Genomic DNA, 23,990 nt, shown 5'->3' with positions numbered 1-23,990 from the left:
AGACACCGGGGAGGGATAGAAACCCTGTCCAACAAGCAAGCGTTACACGTCCGGGCAGTTTTGAGAGAAAGACAAACCCGGACCTCTGAGAACGCTGGCATAGAGTGCGACAAGAAGCTCGGGTATTCTCGGAAGGAAAGAATAGGGGGGCTCTCTAAGGAACAGATCTCCAGACACGAAGGAACGATCGGTGAAGCAGCGGCGATGTCAGGTGAGGAAGTTAAGAGGGGACCTTCGGGCTCCCTCACATATTCTTATATGACAAACCGACAGTCATTAATTAAGAAGATGCAGAAAGACGGGTGGGATGTGTCACAGACTTTAGAACTCCAGAGAAGCTGGTTGACTAAACAGACAAAGGATAAAACCAAGAAGGCAGGAGTGTTATTAGTACACCAACTAGCAGGACTCATTGAACAAGTAAACGTAATAAAGAAAGTTGCACAAGACAAAGTACAGATGGTTACGGAACTAGAGACAAAGGCGAAATGTCAAGCAAAGATTATAAAGGAATTAGAGTGTAAGGTATACGAGGGGGGGGCGAATGGGGACTTGTCCAGACACCACCTCCCTTCCCCCATATTACAGTGCAGAACCAACAGCCCCTGCAGGCGAGGGGGACGTTGAAATAGTCGAGATGGCTCCTGTGAGTCGGGGCGGGACATTAGCTAATCCCACCGCCAGTACCCAATAAAGGCGGAGGCCAGGAAGGCAGTCGTGGACATAGTGAAGGGGCTAGTAGAAAGGGGTATCCTGAGGGAAACCACGAGCACTACTAATTCCCCCACATGGCCAGTAGAGAAACCTGATGGGAGCTATAGGTTGACTATAGACTATACGGCCCTCAACAGGGTCACTCCTAAATTACACCCCATCGTTGCCAGCCCCTCAACAATTTTGAATGGGCTATCCCCTGAACAGAAGATATTCACCGTTTTAGACATAGCTAATGGATTCTGGGCACTCCCATTAGATCCGGAATCACAAGAGAAATTTTCATTCACAGTAGGGGATAAACAATATACGTGGACCCGATTGCCACAGGGATTCCATAATAGCCCAGCTATTTTTCACCGCGTCATGAGTGATATCCTAAAACAGATAGAAGTACCGAAAGGAAGCACTATTTTGCAGTACGTCGACGACATACTAATAGCCTCGGAAACGAAGGCAGACCATCTGGCAACCCTATATTTAGTACTAAGGGCCCTAGAGACGGCTGGCCTCAAGGTAAGCCCTAAAAAAGCACAGATAGGAAAAACTCAGGTCCTATACCTGGGACATCTAATCTCCCAAGGACTTAAAGAAATGCCACAGGACAGGAAACACGCTGTCCAGGGCATGCCGAGACCCGTAACAGTACGCGGAGTCAGGAAGGTACTGGGGCTCTTTAATTACAGTCGAAATTTTATCCCGGGGTTCGCTAAATTAGCAGAACCTATACAAAGATTAGTGAAAGGGGGTAAACCCACGTTGGAACCGATAGATTGGGGACCGGAACAAGAGGAAGCTTATACTCAACTAAAGTCTGAGCTAGTATCAGCCCCAGGGCTAGGACTGCCAGATATGAGTAAGGACTTCCACATACATTGCAACAATGAAGAAGGGTTTTACACAGCAGTAGTTACACAGGATCATGGGGATAAAAGAAGACCCGTCGCCTACTATTCCACAGCGGAGGGACCGGTAGTCACAGGGCTCTCCCGGTGCATAGCTGCATTGGATTGTGCGGCTTGGGCAGTAAAGGTTAGTGAGCCGATAGTAATGACAGGAAACATTATATTGCACACTAAACACACTCTGGTAGAGATGCTGAATACCGGGAAATTAAGATCCGTCTCGAACATGAGACGTGCCAAGTGGGAGGCCGTCCTCCTCCCTCCGAGTAAAGCAGTAACCATTGTTAGAGACACGGGGGAGAACCCGGCAGAAGGAATACTGGGAACTGGGGAGCCCCACAACTGTGGGGACGTAGATATGAACCTGGAAGAAGATAGGATAAAAGACACCCCTTTAGCGACAGCGGAAGAGACGTTGTACGTAGATGGTTCACGCAAGTATATAGATGGGCTGCCCCGAACGGGGTGGGCGGTGGTTAATGGCGAATTAAAAACCGTAGAGTCAGGACGGATTGATGGAGGCCTATCGGCCCAAGTGGCAGAGCTAGTGGCTCTCACCAGGGCACTAGAGTTGTCAGAGAATAAAATCGTGAACATTTACACAGATAGTAGGTATGCCTTTGGGGTGGTCCACGATTATATGACTGCATGGGGTAGGAGGGGATTCATTACTACGGGAGGCAATCCCATAAAACACCAGCTGAGGATAGAAGCCCTCCTAGAAGCTAGCGACAAACCCCAACAGGTAGCAGTAATTAAGATTAAGGCACATCAGAGGGAACCGGACCGGACTAGCCTGGACTGGTTAAATCACCAGGGGAACCTGGCTGCGGACCAAGCAGCACAAAGGGCGCTAGAGCAAGAAAGGATCAAAGAAGTACCAATAGCCGCTGTGAGCAGCTCCGAGGACGAGATAAGTATTGATGAACTCCATAAGGACACCCCCGACGTCGAAAAAGGTACGTGGGAAGAACAAGGCGCAAAGCGTGGAAGCGATAATGTCTGGCGAAAGGATAACAGGGTAATGGCCCCCAAGTGCATTCAAAATACGCTATTAGAACTCCACCATGGGCTTGTACACTCAGGGAGAGAAGCGATGATGGGAAGCCTCAGCAAAGAATGGTGGTGGAAGGGGATGGGAAGAGATATCGCGAGATACTGCCATCGATGTATCACCTGTGCGCAGTATAACCCCGGGCGACCCATAAAAGTCAAAATGGGACATCAACCAAGGCCACGAGGGCCCTGGGAGCATATACAAACAGACTTCACAGGTCCCCTTCCACCGTCACACGGCAAAACATACTGCCTCGTGGTCATAGACCAATTCACCCGCTGGGTAGAGGCTTTCCCCACGCGAAATTGCACCGCTTTGACGATTGCCAGAGTCTTAGCAGAAGAAGTAATCCCTAGGTGGGGAATACCAATTCAAATGGACTCTGATCAAGGTACCCACTTTACTGGGAGTGTCATAAAAACGGTATGCCAATTAATGGGAATTAAACAAAAATTCCACATCCCATACCACCCTCAAAGTTCGGGCATGGTGGAACGAATGAACCGAACCCTTAAAAATGCATTGGCAAAGGCAATGCAGACGTCGGGAAAACCTGGACTGAAGTATTGCCCATTATCCTAATGAAGCTGCGAGCCACTGAAAACCGAACGACAGGCTTGACCCCTTATGAATTGATGACAGGAAGGGCGATGCAATTGCCAGAAGGCATCATAACATGTGGGGCCGATGTAGGCCCTTTAAAAGATAGACTAAAACGATACGTTCTGGAACTTAGCACTCAATTAAAGGAGATGCGAAAGAATGTCCGCGATAATCAGGAGGACAAGGATCGGGCACAAGAGCTCACAATGACGGCTTATGTTCCCTCAGCGGGTAGTAAAGTCATGGTGAAAACTCTGCCCAGCAAACCAGGGTTCGCCCCAAAATGGAGTGGGCCATATGAAATCATAATCAGTGGGGATACCTGTGCCTGTCTAGGCATAAGGGGTAAAGGAGTATGGAAGCATTGGACACAATTGAAAGTATATAAAGACAACTGACTGGCTACTTTCTGAATCTGTTTTACAGGTGATCTGCATACCCTTTGTCATAAAATTCCTGTAAAGACTGGACTGTAGTGATATATTAATCATGTTTAGAGTATTATGGGTAATGGCGTTATTTTATATTGTCACGGGAAGCGCGGTACCCCATTTACATAAAGAGAGAGGATTGCATGTAAATACCTTTCTGTATATGTCATACGTCTATGCGAAAAAAATGGGCCAAAGCTCCTGCTGGGTGTGCGCCCATGTGCCCACCCATACGGGGGGAGGCATCCCATTAAGGCCTATCCCCTTTAAGGTAGAGGAGATGGTAGGGTGGTTATTATACTCTAATACCACCTGGAATAAGGAGGATACCATACAAACCCAAAATAGCTTGAATCCAGATCAGCTGGAACATGAGTGGAAACAGGCAGGGTATAACCCCACGAACTTTAAAGGATAGTTTCATCCCCAGTACGATAATCGAAGGTATCCAGAAGAGCTATTAGTCAGCACAGGGGGAAAACTAAACAATGCAGAGGGGGAAGTCTGCTTGGTAAACTATGACGAGACAGGGTTAGTGGTTGGATGGAGTAAGTGCAAGTATAATTACACTTTAACCAAAACCAGTACTAAACCATCAGGTGCCCTAGAATGGCCCTACGTGGGAACGTTTAATTTATCCGAAGTGCTAAACCGGACTAGCAATCTACCCTGGAGGGGAATACCTGGGATCATGTACCAACTTTGGAACAAATTTGAGGCCTATAATACCTATTTCATTTGCGGATATAAGGCGTATCCATGGCTTCCACGAACCTGGACTGGGTCATGCTATATAGGATACGTAGTACCATACATCCATTATTTATCCTCCCTAACCCACCACTACGGATACCAGTCGTTATGGCAACCAGCCAAGCGTGTTAAGAGAGCTATTATGGAAACCGAAAGATTCTGGGCTATAGCATTCCCCTGGTACGGAACAGGAAAAATAGCAAGGGAATCCATAAACATGGCAGCAGTGCTCGAACAAATAGCCAACGATACGGCTGAGTCCCTGAGAGAAATGAGTGCCGAAATGGTGGCGATCCGGACCACCGACTTACAGATTAGGATAGCCCTAGATTATCTGTTGGCGGCGCAAGGAGGCACCTGTGCCCTGATCGGGACAGACTGCTGTACATATGTCCCAGATAGCTCCGAGAATATCACGAGCCTAGCAAATCATATTCAAGAAGAAATAAAGAAGCTCCATCAACCCACAAGCACAGGGTGGCTTGATTGGTTGCTAGGGAAAACCGGGTGGGGAGCGTGGATGATGCAAGGGATAATAATAATAGTTGTAATTTGTATGTTGATGTGTTGTGCGCTGAGCCTTATAAAGTTGTGTTGCCAAACTGCTATGAAAACCGTGATGCCGATCGCCTCTATCGAGGAGGAACACACCAACCTGCTACCAAGGGACGAAGAACACCAATATGACACTGTCGAAGGAACAACCGAACCCCCGGACATAAGCCAGTGGCTGTAAGCACCAACGAAAGGGGGACCGAGGATGGTCATCTGGGAGCAAATGAATCGTGCTCCAGGACCAAGAGGAGGGACTGTTAGAGTAAAATTTTGCTGGACAAGATTGCTGGACAAGATTTTGCTGGAAAAGACACAAACAACAAATTCGCTGACTGGGACTAATTGAATCACTGCACAGTGAGACATGCCACGCTTACGCATGGCTGGAACAAAGTTCATCTCGTGTCCTGACTGGGACTAATTGAATCACTGAGGACTAACAAGGTTCACTGGTATCCTATCATCGAACTAATCACTTGTATCCTATTATCGAACTAATCACATTCCGCCGAGGAACAAGACGGAACGAAGACCTGAAGAGGCAGAATTGGCAACACAAGTGTGTAAACTCCTGACTGGAGGAAAATAACGATATGCGCTAATAAACGAATTGATTGGATGAATGTAAATGATCTAAAACCAACTTCTTGGAATTGTATATAAGCTCGGCACGTACTACAATCGGGGAGAAGGTGCTCTCGTAGACCGCGTGGTTGCAGACTCTTCTCCCAGAGCTCTGTCATTTAATAAAGTTGTCTCTCTCACTCAAAGTCTAGTTTCCGAGGAATCATTTTTCCTACAACAGTGTGTATCCCCTTTTTTATATGAACCACTGAATGTATGACATTATGGGTTGAAATGAAGATTGTGGGTAGGATTCAATTCACAATATCAGTAGCCAAAACCATTCAGCAAGGGTGTAGCACACATTTAGCAACATAACCTGTGAACACGTCCTGCAGAAACATTTTTCATTTGCAAATACAGCATCTTTATAAGAGAATAAGATCCACAGCACAACTTAGACCATTATAATTTCATATTTTCCAAGATAGAAAAATGTAACATTTATTTTAATCTGAGTTTAAAGCAGAAATATATTCTCTGTTTGTATTATTCAACTCGCGCTTTAATATTGCTAACAATGAACAGAAAAAATGTAACAATCGCTATACCCCACTTTCCATTTCCACCTATAATTCATTCAGAAAGTCAGTAATGATGGTTAATTAACGTTCTTGGCTCACTGTCATTTTCAGCAAGCACTGAAGCAGGAGACTTCCTTTGCTGGTCTAACCCACTTATCCTTTGCCCTTACAATATTCTAGCACTGGGACTACAATTTACAAACGCTTTTCTTGTAATTGAAACTAGTTACATAATCTAAATATTTTAGCTTATGTCAGAGATTTACTATTTATATAACTCATTAAAATTTTGTACACTAAACATCCTTAAGTAGGGTTGCAATCTTTGCACAATATGCACTTGAACAACTTTTAGTGTTAACAATAAATCTTATGCTTTTAATGTTTTTCAGCTTTTGTTACTATTCAATACAATTTTGAAACTTATAAAAAGGCGTAACATTTCACATTTGAAAATGCTCTATTTAACGCTAATTCCCTTTTCTTACAATAGTAAAAGCAAAGGATACATTTGTGTCCCTCCATTTAGAAGCTCATCATTGCCATTATTCCATTTCCAATAGAAAGAAACACATTTGCCAAATCAAGCTTTACTACAGCTTTGTAAGTGAAGAATTACAACTCCTTCAGATTACTCTAGTAAGTCATCATTTGAAGGAAAATATGATATTCATCAGGTCAAGCTTCACATTAGAGTCATTTGGAAAGGATAGTGATGCATTTAAATTTTTGTCAACAGAGTAATTTCAAACCAATATAGGACTGCTATTAAAGTCTACAGTACCGCAACGTCTTTCCATCTTGTGATATTTCCACTAACATATGATTAGTTTTTTTTAAATACAACACACAGAATAACCATAGATTTCGGTTGCAACTTCTACATAATACAATTTTGATGAAAATTCATTTTTATGTAAGTTTTTTAAATTTACAGCTCCCTCTGCAGGTTTCTCCTACATATGTGCAGAGGTAGATGTTGATGCTGCTGCCTGACCTGCTGAGTATTTCCAACATTTTCTGTTTTTACTTCGGATTTCCAGCATCTGCAGTATTTTGCTTTTGTGTTGTGGTAGCATGTAGTAGATGTTTAATTTCAGCCTGAGTCATATATCCAGCATGGCTCATTTTCCATTTGCTACCTCTCCATCATTTTTACATTCTCCCTAATCCCCTTCTGCTCTTGTTTCCATCCTTTACTGGGCCAACTGCACCATTCCACTGTCCTTTCATAATCTGCTGCCCATTAAATTAGGTTTACAAATTATCACACAAAGTACCTGGTGAAATTGAAAATAAACATTCATACATGCCAGTAAAACACTAAAGAGGGCTTTAGAGAAAAATGTTAGTGCTCTGAATACGGTACAAAGAGGCCTTGTGCTCCAGCTCAACACCCACCTCATTAAGTGCTACTTTGAGACTTACGGTTTTCTGTTCAAACCAATGAAGCCTTCGCTCAGTTTTATACCCTGGGATGTTTTTCTATATTAAAGCTGCTATATAAATGCAAGTTGTTTTGCTGTTGCTGTTGAACTTGTCTCCAAAGTCCCTATTGCCATACACCTCACCATATTTCAACCATCTTAAGCTTCCCTGTTGACAGATACTGCAATGTCACATGGCTGAATACTTAAGCCTAGAAATTGGAGGTGTTAGCGCTGGCCGTTAAGGCCTGTTTTGTTGAAAAAAATGGCGGCCACCCCACTTCTGGCAGATCCCACGGCGGGCGCCATTTTCGACAGGTCAGCAGCACTGCCGTTGCTTGTGCTTGGGCAAGTATTTTACTTAGCGGAACTGTGATGTCAATTGCCGTGCAACACTGAATTGACGCACGCTATTCATTTTGGAGCTTGCCACTCTTCTTACAGCCCTCTCCAAAGCACGCCAGTGCGTGAAGATGTTGACAGCGCATAGAGGCAGGAGAAAACGGCTGTGTGCTACAATCCATACAGTAAACAGCTGCTGCTGGATAACTTAACTATGGAGAGCTATTGGAGTGAAAACTGCTTCCAATGAGATGCATCAAATCTCCCCCCATGTCAGTCAAACAGTATAGGAGATAAATACTTTTAAAATAAACTACTGTACTACAATTGTAATAATATCAAGAAAAATCAAAGCTGCATTTCCTTAAATTTTAAACATTGGGGGCCAGAAATTCAGTGGGCTTTGCGCCCAGTTACCGCCCAAAGAGGGCTTCTGCGCCAGTAGAGGAGTTTGCGCTGATATTCAGCGCTGCGGTAATGGCGGCGTTAGCCGGTAGCGCTGCGCCGGCACCGATGACGTCATCGGTGTGCGCAGTGCCCTGGTTCCGCCCCGACCCCCATATTTAGTTGCGGCCGCCTCTTCGGCAGCGGCTGCAAACAACGATGTGAAGACCGGGCCGTGCTGCAGCCTTAGTGGCGCTAGTTAAGGCGGAGGTGCGGCCGGCCGCTTTTTCGGCGGCCGCCTGCCCGCACCTCCTTCCCCGGCCTCCTCCACCCCACCCCTCCCCCCCCGGCATTGCCGGCTGCTTTCCGGGAGCCCGGCACTTCTCCGTGGTGCCGGGCTCATTTGCTGGCACTAGCGAGCGCCGATCTCCGAGTTGCAGGCACCTCCCCCTTAAGAGGAGGAGGCCTGCAGTACCGCAGCCTGCCGCTCCGCAGCGGGTGGCGCTGCGGCACCTACAGCGCTGAAATTCAGTTTCAGCGCCCCAAGCGGGGGCGGGCACACCCTGGAATAGCGCCCGGTTCCGACTTGGGGCGCAAAAACTGAATTTCTGACGGGCACAACTGCCTCCGCGCGCAGCGCTAACTTTTGGGCGCTAGCCAGCTGGCGGGGCCAAAGTGAATTTCTAGCCCTGGGTTTTTCTAGTGTAGGAACTGATAAAATGAGATGCAAAGTTTGGAAGTCTGCTTTTAAAAAGCTTGACAGCATATTCTCACCAAGAGTTTTTCAAAAGTCTGCTGCTGTTAAAAATTTAATTGAACTCTCTTCTGCACTATTTACACCAGTAAACTCCTGACCAAGAGTTCATGTTCCCCATTTTTAAAATTTATTTCCATTGATGCCTCATGCAACGATTTAAGGACACCTGTGCCACAGTCTTTATGTGGTGTTTCCAGTCACAGTCACTCCAGATCTGAGCCTGTGCTTTAAGACCCACTCACCAGGGAGTGAATCACCTATGTGGTATGCAGGCTAGTGTACTGTCACTGCTAGTTGCAAGCTGGTGCATCACCATCCCTCTCCAGCACCATCACCAGACTCGATAGCAAAACCCAGGAGCAGTCAAAACCCTGCACCGATCCTTCAGACGCGATCTTCAGCCTCCTGCTGAGGTTAGCGCCGGAAAGAGCACGTTGCACAGCAGCTTCTCCGTTCCGCTCATGTCAATTAGCAGGCAGCACCAAAATACCTGTCTGCGTTCTTTCAGCGGGCGGCCGTTAGCTTTGGCCCGTGTGGTTACCGGCACGTTTTCGGCCTACTCGAATTTCTAGGCCTTCGTTAACAGCTCTAAACCCAAAGGTAGTTGGGGTAGGGGTACATTTTCGCAGAACTTAATGATAAGAGTTGGATTGTGTACTAAAATCGAACATTTATGCTACTTGCATTCTATTTACAGCAAAAGGTGATTAGAAACTTGTACCATTATCAGAGTTTAGTCCTTCCGACAAAGAATACAAGAATTAAACGTGATTTAAAAAAAAACATTTTTTAGAAGTAAAAGTTTCTCTTACTGGGATATATATTTTTTACCTGATAATTGCAAACATGGAGTTAAAGTTCTTGCACTCTCTGCAGTGCAGTGCCATCTTGATAAAGTGTTTAATTATCTTCATCCTTTTCAGTTGGTTTGGCTCTCGAAGAATCTCTGTTGCAACCCAAAATGTTTCCTGATTGATAATGTTCTCAAATTTCTTCAGATTGACACATTCAGTTTTTGACTTAAGTTTGAACAAGTCATCTATGTACTCTGTGGGTTCAATGTTACGAAATAGTTCAAAGTTTCTCATGGAGAGCTGGGTGGCAACTTCAATAGTGCTTAGTTGTAGCAGTATGATATGACTCTCCCGGAGCAATTCCTGAGCATCTTCATCTGAGCAGAGTGTCTCTGTCTCCATGTTGTTCTTCAGGTAGTACCTTAGGGAGGCAAAAATAATCAACATTACATTAACTGAAAGGAAAACAATACAGCAACAACACTTTGATCAGACTTATTCCAGGTGTGTAAATCGTTTCTCTTTTCAATTTATTTTATACCAGCTAGCAATTAACTGTCATCCTCCCCGTCCCAACTTTTTTTGCACTGCATTCAGATCAATAGTCGAGCAGAAACAGAACTTCCTATGATGCTCTAACATTCTCACAACTTTCTTAGAAATCTTTCACATCACCCACTATGCTATCCTAAAACTGGATTTGCAACCATACATTTTCTTATGTAACATCGGCAGCAACAGCTTGCCTGATGCCTGCAACCTTCTTCTTGATGATTTCCCAAACTGAGTTTGAATTCCACGAGGGGCAGGCCCTGAAAAAAACATCAAGGAGTAAATGAAATCAGGTGCTTCTATGCACCTCCTAGTGGCCAGCCCCTGAACAGAGGACTGGGAACATTGGGGTGGGAGTAATCGGAGGGGGAAAAGAACACTTTACAAAATGAGACAAAAAATAATTCACCCAAAGTAGTGACCGATTTGATTCAGAGGTTGATATGCTGCTATGCTTGTATGCATTACACCTATAGATAATGTTCTAAATATATCTTCAAACTTGGTGTTTCCCCATCCAAATCCAACATAAATAAAAGTTTATTTTAATTGGTTTCCTTGCAGGAACATGGATTCCGGCATTTTAGTCATCCTTACCTGCCACTAAGTTGGATTCGGTCGGCGAGCTTTGATAGCTGATCCGGAAGTCGTCTTTGCTTGATAACACCTTCAGGAGTAACGGAGACTTCACATAGCGAGTATGATTCAGGAGCAGCAGTCACTGCAAATTCTCGAAGTGCCTGAATTACCACTTCCTTTGCGGTGGTATCTCTGCTGATCATTATGTAGCGACTTTGTTGGTCTGCCTTGAAAACTCTTAAAACTTGATCTGGTAGCTCTGTTCAAAAAACAAAATAAACTGAATATGTGGGTAGCATAAAGAAAGACTGCTTTATTCAGATTGTACAAACATGTGCAATGAATGGGCAGGAAAAGACCAGCTGGTTCATCAAGCCTGCCCCACACTATATTATACAACAATATTATTTTCTTTTTGTTCATTAGTACGCAGTTACAAACAGGACAAAGACTACATCAGTTCGTCAGTTAATGGCACAGTGAGGTAATGGGGCTGAATATTCCATTTGAACTCTATTCAGATACTGATAACCTTCAATAACGAATGCATCATTTAGGTGCTACTTCTATATCTGACTATATTGCTGCAAATACAAATATATGTTGTTACAGACAATTTTTTGTTAGCAACAGAGCAATTTATTTTTGTAAACCTATTCTTTACATATAACTATTTTCTTAAGATCCAATTTCCAATACATAATGGCCCGGATTTTCCGTTAAGACTAACGGTGAGGCTATCAGTGTTCACCGCTATGATGGAGTAAATCGGACAGCAAGTTCTGGCATCCACACATGCGCAGTTAAACGCAGAAATCCAGAAGCTGCTGTCCGATTTGCTCCACTCCTCCACTATATTTGCCTCGCAGATAGATTCGGCATTAAAATACATGAAGGGCATGAAGTTTCTGTATGTGCCCACCAGTTACCCACTAAACATGCCAGAAAGAGTCAGGGCCTGTGCATTCAGGTGCAAGTGAAATTTTAATAGCATGATAAATCTTAGTTACAACCTCTCTGGCACTGAAAATGTACTTTTACAACTGTAGAGTCTCATTCTATCAGATTTTAGAATAAAAAAAAACAAACTTTTTCCTTCTGTCTCTTTTATCTTTCTCTCTCAATCCCATCTTTCCTTCCCTCACTTTGTTTCACTTTCTGTACATGATTTCATATTGAATTTTCTAATTTATACTTCCTGGTTTAGTCTGTGTGTCTCGGTGAGGATTCTTCAATCCGATTGGATGAAGAGACACACTGTTGCTTGCTCTACTCACACGCACCACAGGTCCCCTCTAGAAGGCACCACGTTGAAAAGGATCTCGAGTAACCGTAAGTTGCCACTCAAAAGCCCATGAAAAGTCTGTGGGCAGCTGTAAGTGTAATGAACGGCAAGCACCGTTCCTTCGCTGCTAACCTCAAAATCTGGGCTGTAAAGTAACCTTTGTTGGTCATCTAAAATTTGGTACTAGGCTTTAAAAAAAAAGCCATGTTGTCTATGCTACCTTCCTGCAGTTTTAGCATCACGTACATGCTGGTCTGCATTTAGTAAAACTCATTTTTAACTACTCTGGAGAAATCATCTAATTTTAAGGAGGTAATAGCAATTTTCTCACTAAATTTAAATTTGATATACACTCGTGAAGATGAAGAATAATAAAGCAGACAAAAGTTTGTAACATAAGCAGCAGCGATGAAGTCACATTCAACAACATGTATTTGTATAGCACCTTTAACGTAGTAAAACGTCCCAAGGTGCTTCTCAGGAGTATTAAAAATCAAAATTTGACACCGAGCCACATAAGGAGATATTAGGGCAGATGACCAAAAGCTTGATCAAAGAGGGAGGTTTTAAGGAGCGTCTTAAAGGAGGAAAGAGAGGTAGAGAGGCGGAGAGGTTTAAAGAGGGAATTACAGAACTTAGGGCCTTGACAGCTGAAGGCACTGCCACCAATAGTTGAGCGATTAAAATCAGGGATGCTCAAGATGCCAGAATTTGAGGAGCGCAGAAATCTCGGGGGCTTGTGAGGCTGGAGGAGGTTATAGAGATAGGAAGGGGCGAGGCCATGGAGGGATTTGAAAACAAGGATAAGAATTTTAAAATCGAGGTGTTGCTTAACCGGGAGCCAATGTATGTCAGCGAGCACAGGGGTGATAGGTGAACGGGACTTGGTGCGAGTCAGGACACGGGCAGCAGAGTGTTGGATGACCTCAAGTTTACGGAGGGTAGAACGTGGGAGGCCGGCCAGAAGTGCGTTCGAATAGTCACGTCTAGAGGTAACTGCAGTCAGGTGACTCCCGAAGGTGGAAAAAGGTGGTCTTAGTGATGGCTCAGATATGTGGTCGGAAGCTCATGTCGGGGTCATATATGACAACAAGGTTGAGAACTGGTTCTGCCTCAGACAGTTGTCGGGGAGAGGGATGGAGTAGGTGGCTAAGGAACGAAGTTTGTGGCAGGGACTGAATACAATGGCTCCAGTCTTCCCAATGTTTAATTGGATGTAATTTTTGCTCATAATGTACTGAATGTCAGAGAAGCAGTCTGACAACTTAAAGACAGTGGAGGGGTGGAGAGAGGTGTTGTTAACGTAGAGCTGGGTGTCGCCAGCATACAAGTGGAAACTGACATAGTGTTTTCAGATGATGTCGTCAAGGGGCAGCATGTAGATGAGAAACAGGAGGGGGTCAAGGATAGATCCTTGGGCGACACCAGAGGTAACGGTGCGGGAGCGGGAAGAGAAGCCGTTGCAGGTGATTCTCTGGCTACGATTAAATAGATAAGAATGGAACCAGGCGAGTGAAGAGGCGTTGGAGCAGGATGGTGTGGTCAACCTTGTCAAAGGCTGCAGATGGGCAGTGATGGACGAGAAGGGATAGTTTACCATTGTCACAGTCACATAGGATGTTATTTGTGACTTTGATAAGAGCCACTCCGGTGTTGTGGCAGGGGTAGAAACCTGATTGGAGAGATTCAAACATGGAGTTCCGTGAAAGATGTGCACGGATTTGGGAGGCGACAATACGTTCAAGGACTTTGGAGAGGAAAGGGAGGTTGGAGATGGGGTGGTAGTTTGCAAGGACGGAAGAGTCAAGAGTTGGTTTTCTGAGGAGAGGGGTGATGACGTCAGATTTGAAGGAGGGGGCCAGTACCTGAGGAGAGAGAACCGTTAACAATATCAGCTAACATGGGAGCCAGGAAAGGCAGTTGGGTGGTCAGCAGTTTAGTGGGAATAAGGTTGAGGGAGCATGAAGTGGGTCTCATGGACAAGATGAGCTCAGAGAGGGCATGGCGATTGGAGAGAAACTGGAGAAAGATGCGAGTTCAGGGCTAGGGCAGGGGGTAGCCTTAGAGGAAGCTTGGCCCAGTGGGCTGGGGGAAGAGAGGGAAGAGGCAGAGGCAGCTGATGGGATGGTCTCAATCTTAGTGACAAAGAAGTCCATGAGATCTTCACACTTCTTGTTGGAGGTGAGTGCGGAGGAGACAGGGGAGAGGGGTTTAAGAAGACGGTTTGTAGTGGAGGAAAGAAGCCGGGGTTATCTTTGAATTCCAGAATGATCCTGGAATAGTGAGCAGTTTTGGCAGATGAGAGCAGGACCCTTTAGTGCTTTATGTGGTCCGGCCAGATCTGGCGGAGAATTGCTAACCTGATTGTTCGCCATATCTGTTCAAGTTTGCGTCCCTTGGACTTAAGGGAATGGAAATGCGGGCCATACCAGGGGAACGGCCAGGATGAGAGAGAGTAATGGTTTTAATGGGGATTAGGGCATCAAAGGTGGTGCTGGGGGTGTGGCTGAGCAGATCGGTAGCTGCAGAAATGTCATGGTGAATGGAGGACCAAAGGCTAGACAGTTGGGATTTTGAAATTGCAGTTGTAAGTGCATTGGGAGAGAGCTTGTTCCAGGGGCTGACACAGAAGGAAGTAGGGTTGGGAGGGGAAAGGGGTATGTGGGTGGAGAGCGATACAAGGAAGTGATCAGAGATGGCCTTTGCCCTAAGAACGTACGGGCTAATTTCATGATTCCGTACGGACTAATTCCATGATTCAGCACTCCTCACAGGGCGCACATCTTGGGAACTCATGCACTGTGCGCCCGTGATTTCCTAAAATGCACTCACTGTGAGCAGTGTTCCCTGTTGGAAGTCTCATATTATGCCATCATACTTATAATCTCAAGATTTATTCTTTGAAAAATATTATTCTTTGAAAAGTATTGAAATACAGTATTCTTGCTACTGTCTCTGTATGTTTCTCATTTTTATTTTTGTCTGCGAGATGGGATAGTGAATAAAATATGGGCAGCTGCTTACAGAGAATAAATTTAGTGCAGAACTAATATTGCTCTACTTTACTGGCTGAAACTGAAGAACATTATCTTTCAATATACTATACTTCTCAACCAAAATTACAACGTCAATCACTGTAGGCCACGTGCAAAGCACAGCTTCTCTTCTACCAGCTTTCTTGAAAATGCATCTTAAAGCAACCGTTTTACTAAGTTAGTATAAGATTTCCATTTACCACTGGGTCTTTCTTTTATCCTTTAAAAAAGAATTGTTGAATTAGTGCCTCATTCAGAGTAGCAGAGTGCTGTGCAGTACTGTCCATAGGAAACTGGACTGAGCCCACTCAATCCTTTTCACTTGAGACTAACAATGGAGCAAGCAAGACTAAATGTCAGTCATAGGTATAAAAAAACACATCACATTCCCTTGAAACCAGTATGTCAAGATGGCAGCAGTGATTATTTAGTAATAGCTAGGGGATGTTTTACAAGTAGTTTTTGAATTTTTCTTATACAGTCAGCTGTAGTCAACTTTTAAAATGCAATTATGTTTTTTCTTGAGATTATATTACTGCTGTATCTCTAATTATGCCTTACAGCTTTTAAATCATGTGTTTGAAAGGGAAATAACTCATGAGCACCACTGGCAGATTCAGTTAAAAAGAAAAACAGTGCATGCTGGAAACCTGAAAGAAAAGTAGAAAATGCAGCTCATCAGAAAGAGAAAGACAGCTCAACATTCCAAGTCAGACCCTTCATTAGAATTGTCTTTCTTTCTCTGACACGAACTGACCAGCTGTGTACTTGTAACATTTTCTGTTTTTCTCATCAGAAGTCCTTTCATATCAGTAAACATTAACTAATATAGATGTAATATTGTTTGTGTTACTTTTTCAGTCAAATTTACACTTCATATTCTCAGGGAGGGGTTGCCTAAACGTATTATGTGCTTCTGTTACATTGCTAACAACACACTTGAACTGTTTGATTGTTCTAAAATGTACTTTTTATATAGATTAGGTGGAATAACAATAGTGTGCAGCTTGAGACAACTATAACAAGAAAGTCTTTCTATAAATCTGAACCTTTTTTGTTGTAGGGAGCACAAAGCAACTGGAGAAATTGTACTGGGGTACCAAGTGGCTGATTTTGCTTAGCTTGACTTAAGATTCAGCAACCCTACTTGGCAATTAATGGTGTCGATAATCGTACCAAATAAATTGGTATCGAGCTGCAATGAGATATTACAATTCCAGGAGTGTAAATGCGACTGCCCGTTAATAACATGGATTCTGTTGACTTATGTGGAGTTATGGACGCATCCTCCCAACTTTACTCCCCAAAAAGCTTTTTTGTAACTAAAGCAGAGAAAACAGATACAAGGACTAAATGCGCAATTTCAGAAACCACTGCGAGCTAAAAGCTAACACTGCATTACTGAGACCAGAATAACATTAATACACACATATGCCACAATACTCACTATAAGAACTTGCAGCTGGCGGAATAGAAAAGAAAATAAATATTTAGATTTATGCTTTATATTTCAAAATATAACCCAGTACAATTCTTTGTAAATTAATTCAGAAAATCAATTAAAAATAATTCTGCTCACTGCATTAATTGTTCCTATACACAATTCAAACCAGTGGGGCATCTACTTCATTCTATGACTGAGCAAGATCTGTGAATTTGAGTGAGCTCTTTCTCATGAATAAAAGAAACTGAATATTCCATTGTTTCCTATTGTATATTAAGTTCACACATGGGATAATCATTTTCTTATTTAGTGCTAAAAGTGGATCATTAAAATGTGAAATGGATACTTCAATGCTAATTGCTTCTCTCCTCAAGATATTCTGATGTCCATCTTTAAAGTTCCCCAGACAAATAATATTAATGGTGCTGTCTCAGAGGGTGGTGAACCTGTGGAATTCTCTACCACAGAAGGCTGTGGAGGCCAAGTCACTGAATATATTTAAGAAGGAGATAGATAGATTTCTAGACACAAAAGGCATCAAGGGGTATGGGGAGAGAGCGGGAATATGGTATTGAGATAGAGGATCAGCCATGATCATATTGAATGGCGGAGCAGGCTCGAAGGGCCAAATGGCCTACTCCTGCTCCTATTTTTCTATGTCTCAGTGACTTAAGGAGCCAATGTGAAAACATTACTCCATGACCCGAGGTAAAACTTACAAAAAACACGGAGAACTGTTTTCAAAATTCACTGTTGGCTGATGTATAGAAACAAAAGCTGTTCCTATCACTTCAGTTTCCTACAGCTGGCTAGTAACTGTGATGTTACTGCCACAAAGGGCCTGAATACATGTATGGCAGTATCTAATAAGAGAGCAGTAGTTTCACACTTTAAGGTGTGAAATCTCTGTTGCCAATACGGTGAGCACACAACAGAATTTCAGTAAAATGTCAGAACAAATTTCACTCATTATGTTATCACCTTTTTGGGTCTTTAAAAAAAAAAAAAAAAAAAAAATTGGTTTGAAATATGGGGGTTATCAACCATCAATCTATAAAGCAATCTGGCTGGGCATAAATCTAAATGTTAAGAATAATCCCACACAATTGGTTTCCTCTATTTATCATTAAATGTGCTATGCTATACAAACTCAAAGGGAAACGGTCTGAAAAGGATCACTGGGGGCTAAATTGGATAGCCCCCAAAAACAGGTGCGGGGATCACGATGCGTGAATAACCCATGCCTGTTGGATGTAATGCAGGCAGGATGCCATCTTCGTGCTGCCTGCTCATTTACACGATTTCTGCGTGCAGCCAGCGTTAAATGCGCTGTTGATTGGCTGCACGCATCAGTGTGGGACCCAAAATCAGTAATTGCTAGCACTACTTAAAGCTAACTTGCACCGCTTAAAGCTAGCCTGCACCGCTTAAAGAGGAGGTGCACTGTGGCTGGAGCAGGTACTGGAAGTCATTGTGAAAGACATTCTGACCTGGGAAAGACTGAATTAACGGCTGAATGTGGGAGAGAACGGGCACTCAGATTTTCCGATGCTGCTCTGGAGGCCTTGGTGGAGGAGATGGAAAGGAGAGATGTCCTGTATCTGCAAGGGGCAAGGAGGCGCCACAGACACATAGTGAAAAGGCAGTGGGAGCAGATAGCCGTGGAGAGCAATGCCAGGAGTCTAGCCCCGAGGACCTGGATGCAGTGCTGCAAGAATTTTAATGAACTCACACGAGTGGTCAAGGTCACTGACTGCATCTTCAAATGCCATATTCTTGCAACCGCACCACCAGCCTCAGCCACTGCTCAAATCACCACACCCCAATCAATCACCTACCAGCAATCTCTATCAATCAGCACTCATACATAACATACACACACCATCCTAACTTGGAAATATATCGCTGTTCCTTCATTATCGCTGGGACAAAATCTTGGAACTCTCTACATAACAGCACTATGGGAGTACCTTCATCACACGGACTGCAGCGGTTCAACAAGGCGGCTCACCACCACATTCTCGAGGGCAATTGGGGATGGGCAATAAATGCTAGCCTTGCCAGCGACGCCCACATCTTGTGAATGAAAAAAAAATGCTTCACCTCACCCTTACACACTTAGCACTGTTGCAAGCCTCACATCCACATCTCAGCTTGCACACACAAGAGTGGGAGCAGAGTGGAACGGCTGTTTAAAAAGAGCGGGAGCAGAGCGGAGCAGTTGAGCAACAAACCGAGAGAGAAAAAAAATCACAAAGGTGTCGCTGACACAAGGGAGCTGAGAGGTGAGTATTTGTGGTAAAGGTTTTTTTTTTGTTCAGTTTTGAGTATATTTCTGCTAAGTAGTTTATAGCCTATCTAATAGAGGGAAGTGCTGATTGGTAGGTAGCTGTTGAGAGTTTCTTGTTAAGTTTTAAGTTTCTCTCTGCTAAATTATCTCCATAGTCTGGTAAATAGAGGCATGGCAGGGCAGCTTAGTCCCATGATTTGCACATCCTGAACCATGTGGGAATTCCTGGACGCTTCTTGCGGCCTGGATGGCCACGTGTGCAGGAAGTGTCGCCAACTGCAGCAACTTGAGCTCCTGGTTTCGGAGATTGAGTAGCAGCTGGAGTCACTACAGTGCATCTGTGAGGCTGAGAAAAACTTGGAAAGCACATTTCTAGAAGTGGTCACCCTGCAGCCTCAGAATGTGCAGGCAGAGAGGGAATGGGTGCCCACCAGACAGAGGAGGAGGACCAGGCAGGTAGGACAGGAATCCCCAGGGTGCATCTTGCTCATTAACCAGTTCACAGTTCTGGAAACTGATGGGGGTGATGGTTCCTCTGGGGGGAGCAGCTAGAGCCAAAGCCACAGCACCACGGGTGGCTCAGTTGCACGGGGTGGGCGGGGGGGGGGGGGGGGAGGAAGAAGAGTGCAAGAGCAATAGTGATAGGGGATTCATAAGTTAGGGGAACAGACAGGCGTTTCTGTGGATGCAGGCGTTACTCCAGGATGGTATGTTGCCTCCCTGGTGCCAGGATCAAGGATGTCACTGAGTGGCTGCAGGACACTCTGAGGGGGGAGAGTGAACAGACAGAGGTCATTGTCCATATCGGTGCCAACGACATAGGTAGAAAGAGGGATGAGGTCCTGCAGGCAGATTATAGGGAACTAGGAAAGAGATTAAAAATCAGGACCTCAAAGGTAGTAATCTCCGGATTACTCCCGGCGCCACGTGCTAATGAGTATAGGAATAGGAGAATAGAACAGATGAATGCGTGGCTGGAGAGATGGTGCAGGAGGGAGGGCTTTAGATTCCTGAGGCATTGGGACCATTTCTGGGGAAGGTGGGACCTGTACAAACTGGACGGATTGCACCTCAACGGAGCCAGGACCAATATTCTCATGGGGAGGTTTGCTAGTGCTGTTGGGGAGGGTTTAAACTAGCGTGGCAGGGAGATGGGCACCAGCATATAGGATTAGAAAGGAGGAATAAGGTGCATAAAAGAGTGTGTGTGCTGGATAGTACTAGAGAAGAAAGTAGTATTAGAGGTGGAAGTAGTACCATATTAGATATGAGACTAAGAAAGACTATGAAAAATTAAAAAATTGGTTTAGAATGCATGTACGTAAACACACGAAGTGTGGTGAATAAGGTTGGTGAGCTAAAAGCACAATTAGTCGTGGCAATAACAGAAACGTGGCTTAAAAGCGGTGAGGACTGGGCACTTAATATTCAAGGATACAAGGTGTTCAGAAAAGATAGGGAGGGAAAAAAGGGAGGTGGGGTGGCAGTGCTGATTAAGGAAGATATTGTAGTGTTGAAAATGGAGGATGTTCTTGAGGGGATAAGGACAGAATCCATTTGGTTAGAGTCGAGGAGCAAAAAGGGTATGATCATGCTATTGGGGGTATTCTATAGGCCTCCAAATAGACAGAGGGAGGTAGAGGATCAAATCAGCAGGGAAATCGCAGAGATATGAAAGAGCTATAGAGTAGTGATATTGGGGGACTTTAATTACCCAAATATCGATTGGGATAAGGTAAAGGGAAAGAGGGGGGAGGAATTTCTGAAATCGGTTCAGGAAAATTTCCTTGACCAGTATGTTCTTGGCCCAACTAGGATAGGTGGCATTGCTGGATCTGGTGCTGGGGAATGAGGTGGGCCAGGTCGACCAAGTGTCTCTGGGAGAACAAGTGATCATCGTATCATAAGATTTAGATTAGCAATGGAGAGGAGCAAGGAACAATCTGGAAAGGAGCAAGGAACAATCTAGAGTGGAACTTCTAAACTGGAATAGGGCTAACTTCAATGGGATGCGAAAGGATCTAACCAGGGTAAAATGGAACTAAAGACTGACAGGAAAAAATGTAACGGAAAAATGGGTGATCTTTAAGGAGGAGATGTTCCAAGTACAGGCTAGGTACATTCCAACAAGAGGGAAGGGTAAGGGAACCAAAGCAAGGCCTCCTTGGATGATGAGGGAGATAGAGAAGATGATGAAACAAAAAAAGAGGGTGTATGATGCATGTCAGGTGAATTCTTCAAGGGAGTACTAGACCATATACAGTAAGTTGAGTGGGGAAGAAGTGAAGGTGAAAATAAGATTGGCAAAGAGAGAATATGAGAGTAGAATGGCAGTTAACATAAAAGGGAACCCAAAAATCTTCTATCAACATGTAAACAGTAAGCAGGTAGTAAGAGGCGGGGTGGGGCCTATTAGGGACAAAGAAGGTGATATATGCTTCGAAGCGCAGGGCAAGGCTAGAATACATAATGAATATTTTGTATCGGTGTTTACTAAGGAGGTGGATGCTGATAAAATATCGGTAGAAGTGGAAAGGGTAGAAGCAATGGAAGGGGTGAAAATTGATAGATAGGATGTACTAGGAAGGCTGGGTATGCTTAGAGTGGATAAGTCGCCTGATCCAGATGGCTTGCATCCCAGGTTGCTAAGGGAATTGGGAGAGGAGATAGCGTAAGGGCTTGCCATAATTTTCCAATCTTCCCTAGATGCGGGGGAGGTGCCTGAGGATTGGAAAGTGGCAAATGTGACACCATTGTTCAAGAAAGGGTGTAAGGACAATCCTAGTAACTACAGGCCAGTTAGTTTAACATCAGTGGTGGGTAAAGTTTTAGAAACAATAATCAAGAAAAAAATTAACGTGCACTTGGAGAGGTTTAAGCTAATTAAGGAGAGCCAACGCGGATTTGTAAAAGGCAGATTGTGTTTGACTAATCTAATTTGAATTTTCTAACGAAGTAACAGGGAGGATTGTTGAAGGGAATGCAATGGATGGTGTCTACATGGATTTTAGGAAGGCGTTTGACAAAGTACCACATAGAAGGCTGGTTAACAAATTTGAGGCTCATGAAACAGGTGGGTCAGTGGCAGCTTGGATAAGGAATTGGCTTAAGGAGAGAAAACTGCGAGTTGTGATAAATGGTTATTTTTCAGACCGGAGGATGGTAGACAGTGGTGTTCCCCAAGGGTCAGTGCTGGGGCTATTGCTTTTATATGAAATATAAATGACCTGGATATTGGAATACAAAGTAGAATTTCCAAATTTGCCGATGACACCAAACTTGGGGGTGTGGCAAACAGTGAGGATGATACCAATCGACTGCAGCAGGACATAGAAAGGCTAGCCGAATGGGCAGACAAGTGTCATAGTCATAGAGATGTAGGGGGAGAAATTCGGTGGGCTGCGCCACCAGTTAGTGCCTAAAGAGGGCACTCAGTGGCTTTAGCGCCACTGGCTACTTCATAGTCTTAGCTGGGGCGCTAATGGCGGCATTAGCCTGTTGCGTTGCGCCGCCACCAATGACGTCATCGGTGTGCGCAGCGCCCCGCTCGCGATATTTGGCAGTGACCGCCTCTGTAGCGCCGCTCGCTAATCGTGCCCGGTTCACGGGGCCTACCTGTGGTGGCAGTGGCGCAAATGAAGGTGGAGGTGCGGGGCGGCCGTTTTTTCGGCGGCCGTCTGCCAGCACCTCCGTCCCCGGCCTCTTGCTCTCCCCCCGCGGCATTGCCGGCTGTTTTCCGAGAGCCCGGCACTTCTCCTTGGTGCCGGGCTCTTTTGCCGGCACTCGCGATCGCTCATCGCGCTGGTGCAGGCCCTTCCCCCTTAAGAATGGGAGGAAGGCCTGCAGTACCGCAGCGTGCCGTGCCGCAGCGGCACGTTGCGCTGCGATATTCAGTTTCAATGCCCTAAGAGGGACGCGGAGCGCCTCGAGCCTCGCCTCGTGTCCCTCTTGGGGCGCTCAAGCTGAATTTCCGGCGATCGCTGTTGCTCCGATCGCAGCGCAAAATCTGGCGCCCAGGCGAGCTTGGCGCCCCGTTTGTGGCTCAACCAAATTTCTCCCCCATAGAGTTTTACAGCACAGAAAGAGGCCCTTTGGCCCATCATGTCCGCATCGGCCATCAAGGCCTGTCTATTCTATTCCCATTTTCCAGCACTTGGTCCATAGCCTTGCATGCTATGGCGCTTCAAGTGCTCATCTAAATGCTTCTTGAATGTTGTGAGGGTTCCTGCCTCTACCACCCTTTCAGGCAGTGAGTTCCAGATTCCAACCACCCTCTGGGTGAAAAAGTTTTTCCTCAAATCCCCTCTAAACCTCCTGCCCCTTACCTTGAAACTCTGCCCCCTGGTTATTGACCCCTCTACTAAGGGAAAAGTTCCTTTCTATCTTCCCTATCTATGCCCCTCATAATTTTGTACACCTCAATCAGGTCCCCCCTCAGCCTTCTCTGCTCTAAGGAAAACAACCCCAGCCTGTCCAGTCTCTCTTCATAGCTGAAGCGCTCCAGCCCAGCTAACATCCTGGTGAATCTCTTCTGCACCCTCTCCAATGCAATCTCATCCTTCCTATAGTGTGGCGACCAGAACTGCACACAGTATTCCAGCTGTGGCCTAACTAGCGTTTTGTACAGCTCCATCATAACCTCCCTGCTCTTATATTCTATGCCTCAGCTAATGAAGGCAAGTATCCCATATGCCTTTTTAACCACCTTATCTACCTGTCCTGCTGCTTTCAGGGATCTATGTACATGCACACCAAGGTCCCTCTGATCCTCTGTCCTTCCTAGGGTCCTACCATTCATTTTGTATTCCCTTGCCTTGTTAGTCCTCCCAAAATGCATCACCTCACACTTTTCAGGGTTAAATTCCTTTTGCCACTGTTCTGCCCATCTGACCAACCCGTCTATATCGTCCTATAGCCTGAGGCTTCCCTCCTCGC

General features: G+C 44.8%; 1 protein-coding gene across 13 annotated transcripts in view; it reads right to left on the bottom strand.

Moving 5' to 3' along the window:
- Nucleotides 1-23,990, bottom strand: part of rapgef2b (Rap guanine nucleotide exchange factor 2b) — a 1,083,630-nt gene that overhangs the window by 499,280 nt on the left and 560,360 nt on the right. For 9 of the 13 annotated variants that reach the window (XR_015081639.1, XM_086010726.1, XM_086010745.1 and 6 more), the window contains 3 exons: nt 16,769-16,783; nt 11,020-11,260; nt 9,908-10,291 (listed from right to left, as the gene is read on the bottom strand). Coding sequence is in view for 12 of the 13 variants with exons in the window: in XM_086010726.1 (XP_085866852.1) it covers nt 9,908-10,291; nt 11,020-11,260; nt 16,769-16,783 (640 nt within the window). In the remaining variant the exon portion in view is untranslated. Of the gene's footprint in view, nt 1-9,907; nt 10,292-11,015; nt 11,261-15,521; nt 16,722-16,768; nt 16,784-23,990 lie in introns of those variants that run through there. The other 4 variants (XM_086010814.1, XM_086010736.1, XM_086010832.1 and 1 more) reach the window with 4 other exon arrangements.

This window comes from Somniosus microcephalus, chromosome 2, assembly GCF_052327205.1.
Source record: "Somniosus microcephalus isolate GS21.2 chromosome 2, FLI_Smic_1.0, whole genome shotgun sequence".
Classification (NCBI taxonomy): Eukaryota; Metazoa; Chordata; class Chondrichthyes; order Squaliformes; family Somniosidae; genus Somniosus; species Somniosus microcephalus.
This window is presented reverse-complemented; position numbering and strand designations above follow the sequence as displayed.